Source organism: Procambarus clarkii, chromosome 49 (assembly GCF_040958095.1).
Source record: "Procambarus clarkii isolate CNS0578487 chromosome 49, FALCON_Pclarkii_2.0, whole genome shotgun sequence".
Classification (NCBI taxonomy): Eukaryota; Metazoa; Arthropoda; class Malacostraca; order Decapoda; family Cambaridae; genus Procambarus; species Procambarus clarkii.
In genome coordinates, this window is record NC_091198.1 from 25650958 (window position 1) to 25667573 (window position 16616).

General features: G+C 39.8%; 1 protein-coding gene across 1 annotated transcript in view; it reads left to right on the forward strand.

Moving 5' to 3' along the window:
• Positions 1-16616, forward strand: part of LOC123763348 (neuroligin-4, X-linked) — a 301500-nt gene that overhangs the window by 168618 nt on the left and 116266 nt on the right. Inside the window, 2 exon segments of the mRNA XM_069303151.1 lie at positions 1987-2184; positions 2665-2858. Of these exon segments, the coding sequence (XP_069159252.1) occupies positions 1987-2184; positions 2665-2858 (392 nt within the window).

Here is a 16616-nt window from a genome sequence, read left to right on the forward strand (position 1 = left end):
AACCCCTGGTAATTAAGGCCCTTGACCTCTACACCCTGGTAATTAAGGCCCCCAGCTTCTACACCCTGGTAATTAAGGCCCCCAGCTTCTACACCCTGCTAATTAAGGCCCCCAGCTTCTACACCCTGCTAATTAAGGCCCCCAGCTTCTACACCCTGGTAATTAAGACCCTAGACCTCTACACCCTAGGGTTAAAGGCCCCCAGCTTCTACACCCTGCTAATTAAGGCCCCCAGCTTCTACACCCTGGTAATTAAGGCCCTTGACCTCTACACCCTGGTAATTAAGGCCCCCAGCTTCTACACCCTGGTAATTAAGGCCCCCAGCTTCTACACCCTGCTAATTAAGGCCCCCAGCTTCTACACCCTGCTAATTAAGACCCTAGACCTCTACATCCTAGGGTTAAAGGCCCCCAGCTTCTACACCCTGGTAATTAAGGCCCTTGACGTATGTACGTATAATGACTGCATCATATACATGTGATGAAAATGCATAATTTACATAAATTTACCTGATGACCACCATCTATTTTGTGCCGCGACGGGGGACAGGAAGCCGTCGGTTTGAAAAAAATTTCCCATCTTTTTTTCCTGAGGATTTTTTCCAATTCGATTTTGAACTGCAGTAATGTCTCAACAATTACGGCTTCGGCGGGTAGGCGGTTTCTTGAGTTTATAAACCTTTGGGTGAAAAGCATCTCCTGTTTTCAGCCCTACAATACAGCTTATTGAGTTTGAGGCCGTTGCCCCTTATATGTATGCCACATACATACATATGTGTTACATATATGTGTGTGTGACATACATATGTATGTTACTGTATATACATCGAATCTTTTAAAATGCTGACAAAGATGTCAATCGGTTAATTTCTTCAAAAGTTCAGATGTAACACAAACAAGGAGCAACAGGTTCAAGCTCAACAAACCACAATGCAGGACAGAAAACAGGAGATACTTTTTCACCCATAGGATTGTAAACCCTTGGAACCGCCTACACGCCGAAGCTCTGCTGGGTTTTAAAATTCAGCTGGAAAAGATCATCAGGGCAAATGGGGTGTACATTTGACAAGACGGTGGCTTCCTGTTCTCATCGAGACCACTAGTATTAGTGACCTTCAGGTAAATATGACCCTTTAAAAGGACCAATGTAATGCTGAGATAATACGTCAGTTTAAAATTAGGCTCGATGAAATCCACATTATGGCAAGGTGTCAGCTTGCCATCAGGGTCGAGGGCGGTAGAGATGGCAGCCCTTCAGCTATATTGCAAAGGTTAATGATGATAAACATATAAAATAAACGTGTGTGGAGAGCTGTAATAACAGTTTATTAATCCCTTGTATGTGCTAATAATTTGCGTGCAGTTGTTGTTGTTTTTGTTGTATTGGATTCAGCTACTCGGAACAAAAGTTCCAAGTGGAATTTGGAACTTTTGTTCCAAGGGGGTTTTGCATCACTAAATGAACTAAATCAAGTTTTTCTATATGCCATAATCTGACATAAAGAATTTTACATGGCTTCTTCAAAGATGGACATGAATTTGTAATTATAATTTTGTTACCAAAAACATGTATACCAGGAGTTTTTCCTCTCAAAGTTTGCATATTATAACAAACATGTCGGTACAGTATAATCTCAGAGCTGATCAGAGACTTATAACATTACTATTATACATACCGTATGTCCAAAGCCACATGTAGTTTTTGGTGTGAAACTGTGTGTATGGAACAATGACCACTGCACTTTCAACCACTCATTGTTTTGGTTAATACATATGTTTAACGTGTGTATCGTTCTGTGAAATGAAACAAGATTAGTATCTACCTGCCTACCTTAAATTAATATCTTCATTGTATGTTAACATAACCATCATTTATGTTTTTACATGTACTCGGCCCCAACTTGGTTGTGGTATTATTCACTATAGATGCTGGTACCAATAACTATCAGTTCTTTGCAACTACTTACCTAAGTATGTGTTTTGCAGGGTTCTTCAACCCTAATGTGGACCCTGTGGGACGAGCCACAGTGGCCAACTATGGCCTCATGGACCAGCTGGCCGCTCTCCATTGGGTACAAGAAAATATTGTGAGATTCGGGGGTGACCCAGGTCACGTGACTGTCATGGGTCACAGCACTGGTGCCGCCTGCCTCAACTTCCTGGTGATCTCCCCAGCCGCTGCTGGTAAGTTAAATGGTTCTGTCAGAGACCACACGAGTGCCATCTGCTGCTGCTGCTGCTGCTGCTGCTGCTTTATGTGCCTGCAGGGCAGTTAATACATTTCTTATGTTTTTGCAATTGAAAGTAATACAGTAATTTATTATGTAAATTAAATGGCAAGAATATTGAAAAGTGTAGTTAGTTTTGTTGAACTGCATGGTGAGAGGGAGATCTGCAGTATATCTGAAGATAAGCATTATAAATTGGTTTCAATACTATAAGAATTTGAAAAGTTACTAAACTGCTTCTAATTACCTACTGCTTGACTTACTTGTTACTGGCCACCTTTGTAAATGGTTTCCAGTGTTTAGTAATTTGAAATCTTTGAATACATGTTGTGAACCTGACACAATAGTGTGATTGTTATATACAAGAATGTACAGTATTTTAAATCTTCATATTATCTTTGGTTTTTCACGTTAACTTTCTTGATTTTACACTCAGGAGCAGGACTGTTCAAGCGAGCTATCCTCATGTCTGGGTCAGCGTTGAGTTCCTGGGCAGCAGTGCAAGAACCAGTCTATTATGCAGTTCAAGCAGCCAGACAGTTGGGCTGCCAAGTCCCTGATGACCTCTACCGTCACTACGAGGCCCTCTTACACTGCCTGCGTGATCGTACCGTCGACCAGATTCTGCAGGTGTGTGTTACTGAATGGCTTTACTTAAGCGTACTGTAAACAAAATTAGGAAGGATAGTAACTGCTGCTGTACACTGTACAACAACCCTGTACCTATGTGTGCACATCATCATCATCCAGACTCGGTACAATTGTTTCTGCCAGAGGCAGCAACTTTATTGTCCTCACAGGATGGTCTTAAACCTCAGTGGAGGAGTCACATTAGCTTTTACAATTTATCTGCACACCTTATAGTGAATCATAATAATAGCTAGTAACTGGAATTTCATGCACTGGAATGGCTATACTGTATATAGCCGTAAGTAATTGTGCTATACAGCCTATACTTCCATCACATATCAACTAGAAGTTAAAAATGGATCAGTGTAAGAATTTCTGATATTTCATCATTTACATTAGAATTCTTTACCATTTCATGCAATTTACATTTATACTTAGATTTCATTCACTCAATTTTTCACACAGTATAAAAATAATAATAATAATAATAATAATAATAATAATAATAATAATAATAATAATAATAATAATAATAATAATAATAATCATTTTAATAATTGTAAGTATTCATAAAATATACATAAGAACATATTACAGGGAAACATATATTGGTACATACAGAGGTTGGATATTAAATAAAGCCACTAATATGCAAAGCATTTTGGTCGTAACTTAACATTTTTAATGGTGGTCCCAGCAAAAGCTGGAAGGGGAGGAAAAAAAATAGCCAAAGGCCAAGACGAGTGCCAAACATTGGCTTCTTGAGACAGACACAAAGCGGTGAAAACTAAGAAATCATAAGTTGAAGCCCAGGAAAATTTGCAAAGACACCATGAATATTCCATTGAAGAATAGACAAAGAGTAAGAATAGCAGAGGGTAAGAAAAAGAAAAATAAAGCTAGAAACCTGAAGGTAAAGAATCTAGGGAGAATCAGGGGCAGGGGGAGAGAAATCTGGCTTGAGAGGTAGACGTAAATTCAGCAAAGATGATGGAGTCGAGAGGGCAGTAGAAAGGAACAAAGGCAAACCTGACAGGGTCAGGAGAGGGAACCTGACAGGGGTCAGGAGAGGGAACCTGACAGGGGTCAGGAGAGGGAACCTGACAGGGGTCAGGAGAGGGAACCTGACAGGGGTCAGGAGAGGGAACCTGACAGGGGTCAGGAGAGGGAACCTGACAGGGTCAGGAGAGGGAACCTGACAGGGGTCAGGAGAGGGAACCTGACAGGGGTCAGGAGAGGGAACCTGACAGGGTCAGGAGAGGGAACCTGACAGGGGTCAGGAGAGGGAACCTGACAGGGTCAGGAGAGGGAACCTGACAGGGGTCAGGAGAGGGAACCTGACAGGGTCAGGAGAGGGAACCTGACAGGGGTCAGGAGAGGGAACCTGACAGGGTCAGGAGAGGGAGGAGGCACTGAAGAGGGGTCAAACACTGACAGAAAGAGCAGGGAGCACCTCACCTGGGACAGAGTCAGTGACAGAATCAAGGGCTATGGGAACTTTCATAGCCAGACCAGCCGACTCTAATACTGAGATAGGAGAAGCAGGAACCAAGATGGTAGAGGAAAATGTAGAAAGGACGGAAGCCTTCTTACCTGCAGGGGAGGAAGACGGATAGGAGCCAGATTTACATTTCTGATTGAGACACAGGGGTGCCAGTAGCAACATACTGGGCAAAAGCCTCCATAGTCTCAGACTGAGAGGGAGAACAGGAACAAGAAGCACAAAGAGGAATGGGAGGATGATCGATATCAGCCAGGAGGAACAGGTGGGATGGAGGGACAGAAGACTGAGAAGGAAGACGTCATCAAAAAGTGAAGGAGAACACAGAGGAAAAAAGGAAGAGGAGGCTGGAGAGAAGCGGCGCTAACTGGGCAAGCAGGAGACGCCTGGAAAAAGATGGGTGGAACAGACAGTTAGAGAAAGAGGAGGGAAACTGGTGGCATAGAATAGACAGGAGCAGAAGACAAGGAGCTGGTGGAGGTGTCAGGGGCCATGGGTTGGAAATGATTGGAGAATGAAGGAAGGAAAGGAGACTGGGGAACAGTAGTGTAATACAGTGCATGAGCATAAGTAATAGAAGAGAAAGAGTTAAGATGGTAGACGTGGCATCAAGCTTTGGGGAAATACGATCTCGATGCTTCAGGGTGAGGACAGCCTGTTAAAACTTATAATTGATACACGACCGAGAAAAGGCAGTGTGGGTCTCACCGCAGTTGATGCAGCAAGCTTGGAAAGAAGAACAACCAGTACGAAAATGCCCAGGTTCACCCACACAAGGTGTATCTCCTTGTGTGGGTGCTGCACACCTCGTACCTGCACCTGGAAGAATCATGGCCAAACTGCCAATGCCTATTATACAGGCGTGGAGAGGGGAAGCACTCCTGAACAGACCAAGCACCCGTAAGAATGACAGAAGATGGGAGGGTCCTGTCAGAAAAAGTGATCTTAACAATACACAAAGAATGAAGACAACCATGAGGGGACGAGTAAAGGAGTCAATCCAGAGGATAAAAAAGTCCTGGGCCTCGAGGATTATCATGGCAGTCTTGGAGTTTCCGAGCATCGGTTGCAACATGGAGCAGGAAAACAACAGTGCCAATGCTGGCATGCAACAAGGTATTCTTAGTATGCAGTCACAGAAGCGAGATGGGAGTGGGTAGAATCAGTAGGACTAATTATAGATGAAGACGGGTCTAGGCTTGACATAGCCGGAGCTTCAGAGCTTATTCTTCCATCACAGTCTAACTTGGGGGCCTGCTCGCCCACCCCACAAGTCTGAAAGGGGGAAAGAGGGCCAGAAGTCAGTATAGAATGAACAAGAAAAAATTTATAAATTATCCATAATGAATTTGGTGCCCCTACAACCAACATGAAACCATAATTAGAGGACAGGAATCCTGACAAAACAGGACCTTCCCAGGGGTGCATCATGGATATACACCTGACAAGTGTCACCTTAAGAACCGTCAGTCCATCGAGATAAGGTTCATCAACAAAGGCAGGGTTTAACAAACGTTTCCATTCTCTCAAGCACATCAGGTACTCCAATTCTACGGATGAGAGAGAGAGTGCCATCTGCATTCGCCCAGAATCAGAATAGAAGAAGGCAACTAAAGGAATGTTCAGGAGTGGAAATGAGTCGGCAGAAAGGAATAACGAGAAAGGTAAAGAGGTGGAGAGAAAAAAACAGGAGGAAGTAAAAAAAGGATCCAGCAATATTAGTAAAGGCAGCTGCAGGGGCACAAAGTGAGACAAGTAAAATGGAAAGACAAAACGCCAGCCCATGAAGCATCAGACTCTAAAAGCCGCCCACCAAGCACCCTTATGCTCAAGTTGGGCTGGATAGTAAGGGGGGGGGGGGGGGTGAGAGAAGTGCAGCTTTTAATTTCATTTTGGAAATCATTTACGTTTTAGGACACCGTGCATAATGTACGTATTAAAAACCCATTAGTATGCAAAGCATTTTGGGCATAATGTATAATTCAATTAAATTATTTATAGGTTTAATGAGATAAACACTTAATGGTAAACGAGATCTAAGCTAACATATACAAATTGTTCAGGAAATGTACATTTCATGTTATCTAGATCCCCATACAACCTGAACTGAAAGAGATACTTGTAGCCAATTATGTTCATGCTGTGACAGTTGAACTATATGTATGTATACTGGTCATCTTTAACTATGAGGCCCCAGCTATTTAGCGTGCTTGCGGAAATTAAGAGATTTTCAGGTACGTTGTAGTTATGCAAGTTATATAAATTTAAAGTGAAGCAGATCCTGTAAATAAATTACTGTACAGTTAGTACAAGACTTTGCTCTATGCTCCGGCTCTCCCGTAGGGAGCCGGTCGGCCGAGCGGACAGCACGCGGGACTTGTGATCCTGTGGACCTGGGTTCGATCCCAGGCACCGGCGAGAAACAATGGGCAGAGTTTCTTTCACCCTATGCCCCTGTTACCTAGCAGTAAAATAGGTACCTGGGTGTTAGTCAGCTGTCACGGGCTGCTTCCTGGGGGTGGAGGCCTGGTCGAGGACCGGGCCGCGGGGACACTAAAAGCCCCGAAATCATCTCAAGATAACCTCAATATGCTCTATGTGACTGATACAATCCTGCATGCTCATCACTCAATCCTCAGTCCTAACCAACTATGGGACAAGACTGTGGATCAGGTCATGCCTGCATATAACAACAGTATAACCTATACAAAGTCTACACGACCCTACATCACATTCTATGTAACAACCATGTCAATCAAATCCTGCAGATGTGTTGTAAGCCTTTAAGTTGCTCCACATATAGTTTTAACTAGGGCCATGTATCCTGACTCCTGGAACAACATATATATGTATATATATATATATATATATATATATATATATATATATATATATATATATATATATATATATATATATATATATATATATATATATATTGGTGTATACTGGCAGCAGGTTTTCTTTCAAACATGTTTCATTGAATATGACCGCATATTCTGTATTTATTATTTTCTGGTTTAGGGCTTCTATCCCTCTAACTATTTTCTTAGCATCAGGGCTTAATTGAAATAGGAGTTCTCCAAAACTCATTTCCGTACTTTTAAGGTGAAGAAAAGAAGTGATTTACTATAGAGTGTATTACACTTATTTGTATAATTTGCACGACGTTTCGAACCTCCATGGTTCATTCTCAAGTGAACAGATCTTACAATACTAGTTGATTTTATACCCGCATTAGGTCAGGTGATAATACAATGAAGGTGAAAACACAGGGGGATACATAAGGGATAAACATAGGGGCTGCAGAAGGCTTATTGGCCCATACGAGGCATCTCCTATCTAAACACAAAGATTAATCCAGTGTAATTGGCCTGTTATGTTGGACATTGTCTTCTGTGTTGGCATCGATATGTTCTTGTCTTGTCCTTACTCTCATGGTGGGTAGAGTAAATAGTTCCGTGATTTGGGTGTTCATGGTAGGTCGCTCTATTCTTATGTGAATTGCCTCAAGAATTTGTAATCTTCTTGAATCTTGGGTTTTGTCTATTATGCAAGTATTCTTGTTCAACATTTCTCTTGTTAGAGTAATGTCATGGGCTTGTCTCATGTGATTCCTAGGGGCACCAGATTGAAGATGGCATGTCAAACGCCTCGTCAGCTTGGTCGACGTCATACCTATGTACTTACATTGAAGGTTACATCCTTCGTGGGGGCAAGTGTACATGTATACAACGCTTGACTGCTGTAGAGGGTTCTCCGTCGGCTTCGGGCTGTTTTTGATAAGGAGTTCGGAAGTCTTCTTGGTTTTGTAGAATATTATCAGGTTTATGTTTTGGTTAGGAGTAGTGCTTTTTACTCCTTTACGGATTATTTCTTTCATTATTCTTTCCTCTTTTATATGTTCACTGTGCATGGTTGATTTGTAATATAATTTTATTGGGGGTGTTGTGGTTTCTGTTCTAGTTTCTGAATTATACCAACGGTCCAAGTGTCTTCTTATAGCAGCGTTTATTTCCGCGTTGCTATATCCGTTGTTCACCAATACCTGAGTTACTCTTTCAAACTCTCTACTCACGTTGCTCCATTCAGAGCAGTGGGTAAGCGCTCGACGAATATAAGCATTGAGAACACTGGCTTTGTATCTTTGGGGGCACTCACTTCTACCGTTCAGGCATAATCCTATGTTGGTGGGCTTGGTATATACGTTGGTGCTTAAAGAGGTTCCTGTTTTTGTTATTAGTACATCCAAGAATGGCAGACTGTTATTTTCACTATTTTCATGTGTAAATCGGAGTACTGACTCTCTCTCAAGGTGTCTTTTTAGGTCAATTAGTTCATCTGAGTCTTTTACTATTACGAATATGTCATCTACATAACGGCAGTATACAGTTGGTTTTTGTCTGCTACTGAAGACCCTGTCTTCGATGGTTCCCATATAAAAATTAGCAAATAAAACTCCTAAGGGGGAGCCCATTGCTACTCCGTCTATTTGTAAATACATGTCTCCTTGTGGACTGATGAAAGGGGCTTCCTTTGTACATGCTTCGAGAAGACTTTTCAAGTGTGGCTCAGGTATGTCTAATTTGGGGGTGCTCTCGTCTCTGTATACTCTGTCCAGTATCATTCCTATGGTTGTGTCGACTGGGACGTTGGTAAAAAGGGATTCAACGTCCAGGGAAGCGATGATTCCATCGGGCTGGGTAGATTTGATCAATTCTAGGAAATCTGCTGATGATTGTAGACTAAACTTACTTGGAGTGTATGGAGTTAGGAGTTCATTGAGTTTCTTTGCCAGGTGATAAGTTGGGGTTGGTATTTGGCTGATTATAGGGCGTAGTGGGTTACCTGGTTTATGCGTCTTAACATTGCCGTAGGCATATCCTAAGCCATAGTCGCCTTGAAGTTTATTGAAATGCACACTACCTTTCTTTGCGTTGATTGCAGTAATTGTTTTGTTTACTTTCCGCTTAAGGTCTTCTACGGGGTTCCTCGTGATTCGTTGAAATTTGGAGTCGTCACTTAGGATGTCGCTAATTTTGTTCATGTATTCATGGGTAGGAATCAATACATATGCTGCTGTTTTGTCGGCTTTTCTTATTGTTACATCTTTCAGATTTTTTAGTTGCTTCGCTGCTTCTTTGAGTCGTGGGGTTAAGATTGTAGATGAATATGTTCCTCGTTTTTTCCCTGCTTCTGCAAGTAGTTCAGCTTGAAGTGTGTCAGTGGTGATGACTTTTTTGTTGTCTTCTAGCTTATGGATATCGTCCAGAAGCATTTCGATTTCCAGGCGTTTTTGATGCATCTTTGGTTTAGATAAGAATTGACAATTTAGACCAAGATTTAAGAGGTCTCGTTGGTCCTGGGTAAGATCATAAGAAGTCAGGTTAAAGTAGCCATCTTTAGGACGAGGGATTTTTAGCTGTCCACCGTTTAGGGATGTTAACTTACGGAGTGTCTTTGTTTCTACAAGAGTTTCTACAAGAGTTAACTCTTGTAGAAACAAAGACACTCCGTAAGTTAACATCCCTAAACGGTGGACAGCTAAAAATCCCTCGTCCTAAAGATGGCTACTTTAACCTGACTTCTTATGATCTTACCCAGGACCAACGAGACCTCTTAAATCTTGGTCTAAATTGTCAATTCTTATCTAAACCAAAGATGCATCAAAAACGCCTGGAAATCGAAATGCTTCTGGACGATATCCATAAGCTAGAAGACAACAAAAAAGTCATCACCACTGACACACTTCAAGCTGAACTACTTGCAGAAGCAGGGAAAAAACGAGGAACATATTCATCTACAATCTTAACCCCACGACTCAAAGAAGCAGCGAAGCAACTAAAAAATCTGAAAGATGTAACAATAAGAAAAGCCGACAAAACAGCAGCATATGTATTGATTCCTACCCATGAATACATGAACAAAATTAGCGACATCCTAAGTGACGACTCCAAATTTCAACGAATCACGAGGAACCCCGTAGAAGACCTTAAGCGGAAAGTAAACAAAACAATTACAGCAATCAACGCAAAGAAAGGTAGTGTGCATTTCAATAAACTTCAAGGCGACTATGGCTTAGGATATGCCTACGGCAATGTTAAGACGCATAAACCAGGTAACCCACTACGCCCTATAATCAGCCAAATACCAACCCCAACTTATCACCTGGCAAAGAAACTCAATGAACTCCTAACTCCATACACTCCAAGTAAGTTTAGTCTACAATCATCAGCAGATTTGCTAGAATTGATCAAATCTACCCAGCCCTTGGAATCATCGCTTCCCTGGACGTTGAATCCCTTTTTACCAACGTCCCAGTCGACACAACCATAGGAATGATACTGGACAGAGTATACAGAGACGAGAGCACCCCCAAATTAGACATACCTGAGCCACACTTGAAAAGTCTTCTCGAAGCATGTACAAAGGAAGCCCCTTTCATCAGTCCACAAGGAGACATGTATTTACAAATAGACGGAGTAGCAATGGGCTCCCCCTTAGGAGTTTTATTTGCTAATTTTTATATGGGAACCATCGAAGACAGGGTCTTCAGTAGCAGACAAAAACCAACTGTATACTGCCGTTATGTAGATGACATATTCGTAATAGTAAAAGACTCAGATGAACTAATTGACCTAAAAAGACACCTAGAGAGAGAGTCAGTACTCCGATTTACACATGAAAATAGTGAAAATAACAGTCTGCCATTCTTGGATGTACTAATAACAAAAACAGGAACCTCTTTAAGCACCAACGTATATACCAAGCCCACCAACATAGGATTATGCCTGAACGGTAGAAGTGAGTGCCCCCAAAGATACAAAGCCAGTGTTCTCAATGCTTATATTCGTCGAGCGCTTACCCACTGCTCTGAATGGAGCAACGTGAGTAGAGAGTTTGAAAGAGTAACTCAGGTATTGGTGAACAACGGATATAGCAACGCGGAAATAAACGCTGCTATAAGAAGACACTTGGACCGTTGGTATAATTCAGAACCTAGAACAGAAACCACAACACCCCCAATAAAATTATATTACAAATCAACCATGCACAGTGAACATATAAAAGAGGAAAGAATAATGAAAGAAATAATCCATAAAGGAGTAAAAAGCACTACTCCTAACCAAAACATAAACCTGATAATATTCTACAAAACCAAGAAGACTTCCGAACTCCTTATCAAAAACAGCCCGAAGCCGACGGAGAACCCTCTACAGCAGTCAAGCGTTGTATACATGTACACTTGCCCCCACGAAGGATGTAACCTTCAATGTAAGTACATAGGTATGACGTCGACCAAGCTGACGAGGCGTTTGACATGCCATCTTCAATCTGGTGCCCCTAGGAATCACATGAGACAAGCCCATGACATTACTCTAACAAGAGAAATGTTGAACAAGAATACTTGCATAATAGACAAAACCCAAGATTCAAGAAGATTACAAATTCTTGAGGCAATTCACATAAGAATAGAGCGACCTACCATGAACACCCAAATCACGGAACTATTTACTCTACCCACCATGAGAGTAAGGACAAGACAAGAACATATCGATGCCAACACAGAAGACAATGTCCAACATAACAGGCCAATTACACTGGATTAATCTTTGTGTTTAGATAGGAGATGCCTCGTATGGGCCAATAAGCCTTCTGCAGCCCCTATGTTTATCCCTTATGTATCCCCCTGTGTTTTCACCTTCATTGTATTATCACCTGACCTAATGCGGGTATAAAATCAACTAGTATTGTAAGATCTGTTCACTTGAGAATGAACCATGGAGGTTCGAAACGTCGTGCAAATTATACAAATAAGTGTAATACACTCTATAGTAAATCACTTCTTTTCTTCACCTTAAAAGTACGGAAATGAGTTTTGGAGAACTCCTATTTCAATTAAGCCCTGATGCTAAGAAAATAGTTAGAGGGATAGAAGCCCTAAACCAGAAAATAATAAATACAGAATATGCGGTCATATTCAATGAAACATGTTTGAAATATATATATATATATATATATATATGTATATATATATATATATATATATATATATATATATATATATATATATATAAATATATATATATATATATATATATATATATATATATATATATATATATATATATATATATATATATGCGAAAAATCTACAGAGAAATGTGAAAGGAAGTGAACGTTTCGGCCTGTTAAAGCCTTTGTCAACACCAGACTGACTAGAAGAAAGAGAGAGAGGGTACAGGCCAATACCTGAAACCTGACCAATCCATCTCTAGGGAAAGAATTTACCAGAAAAAGGTATAGCTTTTCCAGGCATATATGCAACTGAAAACTCACTCCCCAGAAGTGACTCGAGCCCATACTGCCAGGAGCACTCTGCATCTGGTGTACAGGACACCTTAACCACTCGACCAACATGACCGGACAAAAGAGAATGGTAGCCGAGACTAATTTCCCATTCCCCCTCCACTGTGAGTTTTCATTTGCATATATGCCTGGAGACTGTTCAGGTTTGTTCGCATTTGTGTTCCTCACATGTGCCCCAAAGAATGAGGTGATTTGATTAAATACCATGCCCAAGATTACCATCAGAGTGCCGGCAGGGGGATGGGGAATTAGCCCCGGCTACCATCCTCTTTTGTCCGGTCGTGTTGGTCGAGTGGTTAAGGTATCCTGTACGCCAGATGCAGAGTGCTCCTGGTAGTATGGATTCGAGTCACTTCTGGGGTGTGAATTTTCAGTTGCATATATTCTTGGAGACCGTTCAGGCTTGTGTGCATATATATATATATATATCTATATAAATAAAACTGGAAATGTTCGTTTGTTCCAAATCGCTAATCTCCGAAAGTTCTTCACTGATTGCCTTGAAATTTTCACACAACATCCCATTTGCATCCGAGCAGGTTTTTATATAATACTATATTGATGTCACGTCTGTGACGGGAAAAAACACGTTTTTTTCTGAAAAACTGTGTTTTTCAAGTGTTTTTCATGTGAGGGAAATCTTCGAAACCTCTTTACCGATTGCTTTGAAATTTCCACACAAAGTTGCATTCAAATAGGCGAGTGTTTTTATATACCTACTATATACATGCCTCAACTGTGAAAGGAAAAATCATTTTTTTTTTTAAACAACATCAATTGTAGGACGTAAGAGCAACTCATGCTGTAATCTCTGAAAGTTCTTCAACGATTCCTTTGGGATTTTGACACAACGTTCCAATCATATACGTGCATGATTTTATTTACCTACTATTTAGATACCACACATGTGATCAATAAAATTAGATTTTTTTGAAAAACAGCGCCATCTGTTGCACGTACAAACAACACACACTATACAAAATATGTTACAATTCCATTTCAATGTTACTGATTGCATTGATAAATTGAATTTTCATAGATTTTTATTTATTTTAATTTTGATTTAATTATTTTGTGTGACATTGCATTGGAATTGAGCTGTGTTGTTTACCATACCGTTCCTTTCATGAGTATAGTTTATTTGTTTCTTTTTTCATTGTTTTCATATCTTTTTTTAACTGTTCTGTTGATTTTTTAAAGCAATTGGTGGTGAAATTGAGCGGAGTTGATTGATTTGAATATAAATATTTCGTTAGTATTTTTTGTTTTTGTTTTGAAAACAAGAAAATGGACAACACGTTTATTTCACATCTGCAAATGTGCAACAAACTGCTATGAATCCACCGGTTACAACGTTAACAGCTTTCGTCACGTTATGTCAAAATGACATGTTAGCGAAAACACTGCTGAATTCAGAAGTGCCTACATATTACACATAGAATGCCAGTAGAAAATCATTTGAACGATGCAAACGAGAAGAGCGAGTCGACGGACAACCGGGCATATTCAAATAAACTATGATAGGAAGACTGTACACCGTGCATCCCAATCAAGATGAATGCTTCTTTCTTCGCATGCTGTTGGTAAGTGTGCCCGGTCCAACGTCTTTCCAGCAATTGAGATTTGTTAACGGCGTTACACACGCCACTTTCTGTAGTGCATGTCAAGCTCTGAATTTATTTTAGAACGATAGACACTGGGATGTATGCATTAATATGCATCGAACACGTCACATCCAAATCAAATTTGTGCATTGTTTGCAATCATATTGACCGCCTGCTCTCCTTCATCTCCAACAGAGTTATGGGAGAAATTTTAAATCGCACATGGCTGTAGATATTATCCGTCGAATACGCAAGGAAAATTCAAATATGAACATGGATTTCACAGCAAAATCTACAACAAAGCGTTGATAACGATTGAAGATTTGTGCTTAGAAATCGTGAACAAAATTCTCAATCAATTGGAAATGCCATCACTGAATCGATCTGCTGCTGCTTCGTTCGATGTAGAATTGCGTCGTGAACAAAATTACAACATGGGTGATCTGTTGTCGTATATGCAATCAAATATTTCTAAGCTAACGCTTGAGCGACAAAGCATTTCCAATCAAATAATTCAAACTGTCAATAACGGGTTTGGAGAAATCTTCTTAGATGCGCCAGGAGGAACTGGTAAAACCTTCGTAATTAGATTGATTCTGGCAGCATTTCGTTCCCAAATTGGCATAACTTTAGCTCTTGCATATTCCTGAATAGCTGCGACATTGCTACAAGATGGAAGAACTGCTACTTCGGCTTTGAAATTGCCATTAAAAATGCAATTCATTGAAACTCCCACATTCAGCATTTCCAAATGATCTGGCATGGAAAAAGTATTGCAGAAAAGCAAACTTATTGTTTGGGATGAATGTACAATGGCCCACATAAAATCGATCGAGGCTTTTGATCGATGATTGCAAGATTTGCGTGGAAACATCAGACAATTTGGGAACGCATTAAAATTCCTTGCAGAAGATTTCAGGCAAACATTACCTGTAATTCCTCGATTGACACCAGCGAACGAAATAAATGCTACACCGAAATACTCTACTTTGTGGCGCCACGTAAAGACGTTAAAATTAACTACAAATATGCGTGTCCAGCTGCAAAACGATCCATCAGCTGAGATATTCTCACATCAATTTCTGAAAATTTGGAACGGAAACGTGCTGGTTGATCTGACCTCAGGACGAATTTTATTGCCTCATAACATCTAGAATTTTGTAACATCAAAAGAAGAATTGGTTGAAAAAATATTTCCCAATATTCTAGCTAATTATAAGGATCACGATTGGCTGAGTGAACGAGCTATTCCTGCGGCCAAGAACAAAGACGTCTACGAACTAAACAATATTATTCAGTCTAACATCCAAAGCAAGACAGTCACATACAAGTCCGTCGATACTGTTGAGGAAGCAGATGAAGCGGTTAATTATCCAACAGAATTGTTGAATTCACTTGATCTACCATGGACTCCAACACACGTACGCCAATTGAAATTCGGCTTGCCAATTATTATGTTGTAAAATATCAACCAGTTAAAAACTTTGCAAGGCCACGCGTCTTGCAGTAAAAAAAAAAAAAACGTCGCAGAAGCAACAATCTTGACAGGACCTGTCAAAGGTGAAGATGTCCTCATTCCTCGCATTCCTATTATTCCAGCAGATATGCCATTTCAACTTAAGAGATTGTATTTTCCAATTCGATTAGCGTTTGCAATCACCATCGACAAAGTTCAGGGCCAATCTTTAAAATTGTGCACTTTATATCTAGACATGGATTGCTTCTCTCATGGACAATTATATGTTGCGTGTTCTAGAGTCGACAAATCAGACAATCTCTATATCTCCACACACAATAGAAAAACAAAAAATACATCTAGTGTGTATATATATATATATATATATATATATATATATATATATATATATATATATATATATATATATATATACATATATATATATATATATATATATATATATATATATATATATATATATATATACATTATATATATATATATATATATATATATATATATATATATATATATATATATATATATATATATATATATATATATATATATATATATATATATATATTATTAAATATGACCGAAAAAGTAAGATTAATAATTCTAACACGAATTTTCTCAATCTTTCGTACATTTCTTTTCACTGTTGGAGGTAAATCAAAAATCAATTCTCCAAAATTCATTTTTATTTCTAGTCTGACGCGAATGATGTTGTGAACTAACACAACACCTATACCCCCTATTAGACTATTTTACAGGAACTTCTTTTCCACAGCTCATAAAACGGAGGAAAGGGTCCTGAAAGA